Genomic DNA, 8,439 nt, shown 5'->3' with positions numbered 1-8,439 from the left:
AAAATATATAGATACACAGGAAAACAAAATAAGATGCAGCTAAAAACCACGTTATATGTGACAGTTTATGTGGATCGTGGCTACAGTAGTAAAACAGCACAGTGTTATAAATGTACTTTTGACTGTGTTGTTTCTTTAGGAACTCAAAAAGTGGGCCGGGAAAAAGTGAATCGTTTTTGGTGTAAATCCAGGAATTTTAAACAAGACTGGACATTTTTTGCTGGATTCTCATGAACTTCTGCAGTTATTGGAATGAAAATCAAGCACATGTCCCTCGACTGTCTGTTAAAATGTGTATTTTAATGAACGCAGACCTGGATGCACATGAAAACATTTCTAAACATTTTCAGTTATCAAAAATGGAAAACTGTTTTCTTGAGATCACATGAATGATTAGAGGAAGCCATGATGATGCTAATATGCTGATGTTTAGCAGGTATAATGTTTACCACATTCACCATGTTGGTTTAGCATGTGGGCATGATACTCCCAAACACAAAGTATAGTTGAAGTTGAGTTAGGACATAAAATATTAGAATTTTGACATAATAACAGGTGATGATAGATAATAACCCGAAAGCAGTCCAACTGGCAGACCACCATTGACATCCCGAGAGCTGAGCTCCTTGTATGACTAAAAATTGTCTAATGATGACGAGGAAATTGAATAAGAAATCATCGTATATCTATGTCCACCCTGGCTCTCCATGTACATGTCTCCACAGTTCACATTGTTTTCCAACCACAGCATCATTAACTATAGCACTGCTGCGTCATATATTCCAGAAGACGATGCCAAGCAATGTGTAAAATCTATCATCGTCCCAAAATGTGGTTACCATGAGTCACCGAAATTCTGTTCTTCAGTAAGTTAGTACAATGTGAAAATTCAGATGTAAACTATGGCCTGAAATGTGTTGGACTATAAGAATTATCACTCAGCACCGCAGAATATTGACAATAACCATGGACACACTGACATCAGCCCCACTGAAATGTTGGAGAATATAGTAATTAAAAAAAATAATGAAAAAATGTAATCTATGCATGAAATGGTAATATTGTTCCTCAGACATAACAGTTTGGGGGAAAATACTGTATGAGCTGTTCCAAACTGCAACCTTGCTCTTTATGGAGCCCCAAAGTAGCTCTTTTCATTGATGTGTGATTAAAAAAAGCTTAAAAAGGCAGTTTTAAATGAGAGTTCTTTAGGTTACACTCAAGGTTAACAGCTTCAGGTTAATGGCTTACTTGAAAGGGGAGAAAATGAAATGTTCTCATTTCCCTTTTCATGTTATCCCTCAAGGACATCTATGTTTGACGGAATCGGTCCAGTCAATTACTCTGCAAGCAAGATTTTTTCAGCCCCAAAAAAATTACATTTACATATCACAAGCACAAGGACCGTTCAAGAAAATTGCTTAAAAAATGTGAAGGTGGCAATTACAGGAGGTAGAGAACTTGACTGATTAACAAGCAAGGTTCAGTGGTTTTACATGACCATTTACAAGGTCTGACCATTGTAACACTCATAGTTACAGACTGTATTCACTGTGGACTGTGGGTCCAGATAGTGAGTGCTAACGTTTTAAAAAATAATCTTTCTTTTGAGGATCAGTAGTTTTTAATGCTAAATGGATTTGCTGATAGAATAAACCAACATCAAAAGAACTGCACACATCACAATATAATTTTTTATTGAAGTGTTTCTATGGACTATTTGCACAATTTTAAGCTTAGCTCACAGAGTTTGTTTGCATTCATTGCATGACTAAATGATGTATTAGTTCACAGTATTAGTGCAAAAGTAGAAGAATAAGTACTTAAATAGTTTTTAATATATAACTTACTGGGAATAGCTAAAATCCCTTTGTATCACATTCTGACTTAAATTTTTGGCTTTTAAACACAATCAAAGAGCCTTCAGAGGATGTAGCACCAGCATCTTATACTATTAATGCTTTCAACCAAACAAGACATGCCAATGATCAGGCTAATCTTAATGGTAAGAATGAAATTCGAATTTACTTAAATGAGTAGTTTCTCAACAACCTCAGCCGTGAAAACAGAATAGACTGCAAAAAACATCCATCTAAAGTACTTGTTTTTAGTCTTAAAATCGAGTTGCTGCTCAGAAAAGGTGAAATAAATCCAGTTGTATCTCTACAAACAGTCAATATATTGAAGGCAGAATAAAACACTGTTAACACAATCACATTTAACTCTACTGGAAACATTATCTCTTAGCAGTTAATAATACTTTTTACAAAAATAAACGGCTCTAAACTTTTAAGACTTATATAAGTTAATAAACGACTAAAGATGGATGTTTTTTTTCCCAGTTTTCCAGAACCACAGATGACATACATGTGAAGGAAAAACACTTTTTTATCATGATGCTACAGAAGAGCACATAGATAATGTCCTTGCTACAACACTTTACTTTATACCATCCCAGATCAGACCGATGGCCATACTCATATTTGAATTTTACAGTTAAACATGGTGCGCAGCAGTATCAATGGTCATTTGATGGAAATCAGGGATTTATTTTGCATTTTTGACACACGTAGAGCTGTCACACCATGTGTAATGTAACAGTGAGAAAGATCACAATTCAAGTTCATACACCAGGAAATGTACATGAAATACTGATATTTAGATGATTGAATGTACAAAACCAAAATCATTATCTTTGTATTGATAGTATCAGGTGCAGGTGTGTAATTCCCGGAGCCAAAGTATCTAACACTATCATACAGTAGCATGCATTTCAACCTGAGTTTGTCCAAAAATATACAATGTCTTTAGACACTAATATTTGAATAAAAACCTATGGCATAAGCAGGTATTGAGTTTGTCCATTTGGGCAGTGTGTGGGGTTTTTTTTGTTTTTTTGTTAAATGAAAAGCTAGCTCCCTCTTGTGGACAAGACTGGGACACTACATCCAGCCATAACCCATCTGTTCCCAAGTAGACAACCTCTTCAGGCTTGACAATGCATAATCATTATGGCATCGAAAATATTCTTATTCGTATTATTATTACAAGGACACTCACAGCACACAGACGCACACAAAGCGGTGCACACACACACATTGCTCTATCTTGACAAATTGTTCAACAGACCAAAATATAACTCAATGAATAAGAGCATTGAATATCTGTACTACAAACTACTACATTACATGAGTCCTTCAGTTCTCACAGAATATAGCTACAAGCATACTTTTCTATATAAATTAACATCTTGACTATTAATATGACCACATTACAAGTGCCATGTGGCTGACCCCCTTTTGCATACTGACCATCATTTCTTTTACAAACTGTATAACAGCACTTGCCTGTAATGATATTCCCTTTTCATTTACTTGTATATGGATATTATCCTTCTATTCAAGTTTTTTTTTGTTTTTGATTTTTGTTTTTTTGTAGCAACTAAGGTTCTGGGCCCAGATGGGCTCAGCGACCATAATGTAAACACAAATGAAAACCTCCTTAATAACATTGTCTTAAAACACTGCACTGTGCACTCACAGCCTGGCAACGTGTTTTAACAACCAACCTGAGCAGCTAAGACAAAAACAAACTTTCTATTTCATTGTTCATGCAAAGTTAAAACATTAAGGTACCTTTTGTTACTTTAAAAAAGAACTATCTGTTTGAAGGTTGTTCTCTGTTAGGGCATTTGGGACTGATCATTATGGCTTTGTGGCCTTGTTCTTCCAGGAATGTTGTATGCTTACAAGGATATCCTGTTTGGCTCCTAGTTGGTAGTCTCAAAGAACATGAAATCCTGTATAGAAGCAAGAAGAAGACAAAAGTTAATAAAAAAGCAAAAGCAATACATTGACAGTTGAAATATATCAGCTAAGTTGTAGAATCTATTCACTGATATGTCACTGCCAAATTAACAGTGAACACATGCTGAGATTTTAGCACTTAAGCATTTTAGCAAATGGGACTTTAGCTACAACAGAAAGTTGCATTTCTGGTGATCGGGGTGGTTTCAGGTCACACTTCCCACAAAATGTAGGCTGGTGGTACATTAAGTGGTAGGTACATGAAATTTCCGACTACCAGTTCAGAGAAACACACGAGCAGGGTCATATGAGGCTACTGCATCTGTAACAGCCACATTTTGGCAATAGCTGCTCTTATTTTGCTCTGAGAGAATCCTATAAAAAGAAATATAACTTTATAATTAATCATGTTACTTTTTTGCTACTATAGACACATAGAAATGCTTATTACTTCACTTACAATGAGAAAACATGCACCGATCATTACAGCCTTCATTTTCACATCCAGATCCATGGGGAACTGGATGCCAAAGTTGTCTGAATCTGTGAACGCTTCCCGAAGAAGTCCTGTCCACTGCTTGCTGATTTTCCCGATCTTACTGACTTCATCCATTGTCAAAATCTGCAGAGAGAGTTACAGAACAGAGAAACTGCTGACATGTGTTGCATTAGGATAAAGATCAATCCCTAAACTTGTTTGGTTTTATTGGAGGGAGTTCATGGAACAATTCCTAATCCCATCCAATTTCAGGATTTTGCCCGCTGCCACAGTAACTTTTAGTTTTGTATCCCCAGCAATGACTTCAAAGCTGCCAGAGAGGAACCGGGATGGTAATATCACGCTTCAGTTATCCCTCCTCTGGGTCTGGTAAAAGGTCTGTATCACTGACCCAAATCCCCTTCACAGCTCAATCTAATAAAACCAGCTGAGCCGTGGAACAATGGCCACACTGTACCACACAAGAGCATGCCCTGTGCGATGGCTTCATCCAAGCTACAGCTCGCTCTGATTGGAAACATATTTCCTGCTTCAGAGCACGAGGAGGATCCCTTACAACAAAATGTCCAGAGGGCAGAGAGAGAATGTAACCATGTCGTGTTATGTTTTCACAAATTTAATGGATTTCTGTGTTTAGATAAACCCACCTCAAAGTCAACATCTGGAAGGCAGCTCCATCCACAGAAGGGCCCATGGATCTTCAGTACAGGCTCGCTGTGTTCGTTCGCAACGATGAATTTAGGGGAGAACGGGTGCCACTGTTGTACAATGTACCCCACTGTGTTACCGGGGGGAGCCTGCACCTCCAGCTGAGAGAGGGATTGTGGGAGAACTGAGTGTGATTTGTAGTCATATCCTCACAAGAAATTGTGTTTCAAAGGAACATGTAAAACTAGACGACGTTGAGTGTAAACAATCCACCTCGAACACTGTAATTTCATGGAGACAAAGTGAGCATGTCTGAAAGTGGTTTTACTCACCTCTTGTAGACAACAAGGGAAGAAGCAAGACATGCACTTAAGTGGCCTGGTGACGGTGATGACCTCTTGTCCAAAATTGTCGAGGACGTGGATGGTGAAGGAGCGCATGGGGCCGCAACACTGTCGACTCAGACAGTCGTTCTCCTCGACAGCGTAGAACACGTTCTGGCCCATTGCGTTACGGACTTCATACTTGTTGTTGCTTTCGAAACCAACGAGGGCTGCGTGGACAAACAATACGTGTGAGGGCGTCGTTGCTAAACCCTGCAAACCATGAATTGTGTATTTTCTCAAATCCACGTTGACGTGCTTTACCTTCGACGAGCTCAACTTTCTGTTTGATGAGGAGCTGATCCACCTTGAAAACCAGATAACCACATACATTGGATTCATGCACATGCAGCATTTCAGTGGAGTAGGTGTAGCTGGAGGCGAGTGTTTAAAAAAAAGACTGCCATAAGCATGCTCACATTTCGCATCTGGCAAGTAAAAAATGGTATGGGCCACTGAGCTGTTATAAACTGAGTATAAACATATGCAGTGCAGTCACTTCTTTTTAAGTGAACCTGTATATTGTGTTTCTGTGGACACTGTTATATACTTCCCTGAGCACTGCTAATGTGTATAAGATGCTCCAGCAGAAACAGTGCACACTTTCAGTCTGCAGAAGTGACTGCAGGGCTGGCAGAGGGTTGACAACAGCGGCATCAACTATCAGCAACTCCCTTTTTCAATAGGCCATTTTGTGCAGTAGAAATTTTGCCTTGTCATAATAGCAAAAGCACAGGTGTAATTCCTCACATTAACAACGGTTCTGTTCTATTAAATTGTCCCAGTGAGCCTTGACAGTGAGCAATAGCTGAAACTGAAACAGCTTAATGAAAATCAGCTATCATTCATTTTATTATTTAAACTTAAAACGTAAAATGTCTTTCATGAAAAAGGCCTATAATTTGTAGCATCAGTGCATTATAATATCTCCATCTACAATTAGGGTGTGAAATAGGCTTTAAAACTAGTTGATCTGATGCAATTTGTTTTAAAGAAAGATTTAAAAAAAGGTTGGGGGGGGTGGATGGAGGGAGTTGTTGGTGGCACTGTACTTAACCATGTCAAATATTTAAAGAAAGAGGAAGGTGCTCAATTCGTCTGCCCTTGATATAAACAAACCGAATTTATGTAGGCAATGAGCTTGCCAACTGAGTGACACTAACATGTATTACATCTCCAGCAGGGGAAATTTGGTGGTTGCAGTGCAATGACAGAAATAAGTGCAGATAAATATAGAAAGTAAGAGAAATAAGTAACAAGAGGCATTTAAAACTCAAATAAGAACTACACAAGAGCATGTGGTAACAAATTACAGTGCCAAAAGGTGCAGTTAATAGCATCGGAGTGAACAAGTCTATGCAAAGAGCAATCCAAGACTAGTATAGTGGTATTTCTCACCTGAGTCAGGTATTCTAACCCTGGTGGACAGCCTGGTATTCCCGGACTGGGCACAGCATACATATTCATTTTGTCCAACTGGGGGGGAGGGGGGAGCTATGGAGAAACAAAATGCATAAAACGAGATACAGCACCACCTTGTGCTTCTTTTGGTGACACTCAACAAATGAAGACAAATCGCGACAGATGGACAGCGGTTAATGTTTCTCTGTGTCTGTACTGTACTGTTAAGTTAATAAGACAACTCGGAGCACCCTGGTCCTCTCCGATATCGCGTCCTTGCCCTGGTTGAGGTGTAAATGAGCCGGTGCACAGCCTGGCTGGGGGGCGAGCTGCTGCAGACTTTACATGGTGTGCAGACTTTACATGGTGGGCGACACAGATAATCTGGCTTGTATCTGGAAGTGACGAGGGGGGGCTTCTGACGGGAAGACACCACCATGCGAAATCCTCTTACTCCCGTTTGTTTACACGTAAACAACAGGCCCTAAAGCCGACACAAGGTACACCGGCCGTCTCCCATATGTAGGCCATGTCAGTGCACTGACTGATTATTATCATAGTGGTGTGTTCAAGTGCCTCTGAATGTTAGGCAGGTAAAGAGAGCGCACGCCGAGGTTTGATGTGACCACTTTTTCATCTAAACGAGACGGCGACTTGTACAAAGCGACGAGCTATGGTCGACAAATGCATTGTGGTCTATGCAGTTAATATTAGCCATGAAACAGACAGTTGTTGTTTTTTTTTTTTATCGGAATCAGAATTACTCACCGTTATTTCACCTGCTACTCAGAATAATAACAGGCCACTCCGGAACCAAGCCCTCGGAATAAACCTATAATCTCATTGGTCGACGTCATTGTACTTCCCATTTCCATGCGCCAATGATAAGCCGGGGGTATAGAAGACAACTCAATAGAGTACAGTAGAGTAGACTAGAACAATGTGTAATAGAACATATCAGACTGTCAGTAAGGGCCAAGGGGTTGTTTTCTGAAGTTTCTGGTCAACAGGCGCACATTAGAAGATTAAAAGAGGTGTTAGAAATATTTATAATGATAATAAAAAAAACACATTTACATTTTTCATAGATTCCACAAACAACAGAGAAGCTTTTCAGAGTGAAAATGTGACATCCCACATTAGGCACAGCACAATGGGATGTTTGTTTATAATTAACCATGTTAGTTACTGGGAATGTTGCTCTTTGTCTATTGTTGTGAACTTTTTTTATCTTTAAAAAGGTATATGATGAAATAAAATAATTGTATTCCTTGTATTCTCCTAAAGATTATAGTCGTACTGTACAACATAGAATCCAAAATGATGAGTTCCTGACCTCACCATACCTGCTGCACCTCACATATTATCCAGACATTCACTCACTCACATCTGCACGCTCATGCAACCACTGTGCTGAAATTACCCATCCAAATAGAGAAAGCAGTAGTGGAAAATAACCTATATCTGGTGCTCACTGAGGGTCGAAGATTCGATTAGGATTAGTTTGGATGCTTCATTGCATGTTAAACACAATTACATTTTGGTTTGGCATGCAGTCTTTGAGACATTCAGTTTTAAAAATATGTCACCCAAAAACACGACATTAACGCATTGCATGTTTGCCTGTATGAATATGTTGGGCAGTGGCAGTAAGATATTTGTAGCCAGTAATCTGCAACTGCATGCCACTAAATCCTACACA

At 39.0% G+C, this 8,439-nt stretch overlaps 1 protein-coding gene across 1 annotated transcript; it reads right to left on the bottom strand.

Annotated features, from left to right (window-relative positions):
• Positions 1 to 1,680: 1,680 nt before the first annotated feature.
• On the bottom strand, positions 1,681 to 7,585 carry si:ch73-206p6.1 (phospholipid scramblase 1). Its single transcript, XM_051410603.1, has 6 exons — positions 6,735 to 7,585; positions 5,601 to 5,643; positions 5,286 to 5,506; positions 4,953 to 5,114; positions 4,267 to 4,428; positions 1,681 to 3,799 (listed from the first exon to the last, which is right to left on the bottom strand). The coding sequence occupies exons 1-6, from the start codon at positions 6,801 to 6,803 to the stop codon at positions 3,770 to 3,772; spliced, it is 687 nt and encodes a 228-aa protein (XP_051266563.1). The 5' UTR covers positions 6,804 to 7,585; the 3' UTR covers positions 1,681 to 3,769.
• Positions 7,586 to 8,439: the final 854 nt, after the last annotated feature.

This window comes from Dicentrarchus labrax, unplaced genomic scaffold (assembly GCF_905237075.1).
Source record: "Dicentrarchus labrax unplaced genomic scaffold, dlabrax2021, whole genome shotgun sequence".
Taxonomy (NCBI): Eukaryota; Metazoa; Chordata; class Actinopteri; family Moronidae; genus Dicentrarchus; species Dicentrarchus labrax.
Note: the sequence above shows the minus strand (reverse complement) of the source record. Positions and strands in the feature narration are given on the sequence as shown.

What these genes read in the sequence shown, in the direction of transcription:
- si:ch73-206p6.1 (XM_051410603.1), bottom strand. Translation starts at nt 6,803, where the DNA reads ATGAATATGTATGCTGTGCCCAGTCCGGGAATACCAGGCTGTCCACCA. An exon ending in GAAAGTTGAGCTCGTCGAAG is followed by an intron (nt 5,507 to 5,600) that starts GTAAAGCACGTC and finishes TTGTCCACGCAG; the next exon opens with CCCTCGTTGGTTTCGAAAGC. An exon ending in TCCCTTGTTGTCTACAAGAG is followed by an intron (nt 5,115 to 5,285) that starts GTGAGTAAAACC and finishes TCCCTCTCTCAG; the next exon opens with CTGGAGGTGCAGGCTCCCCC.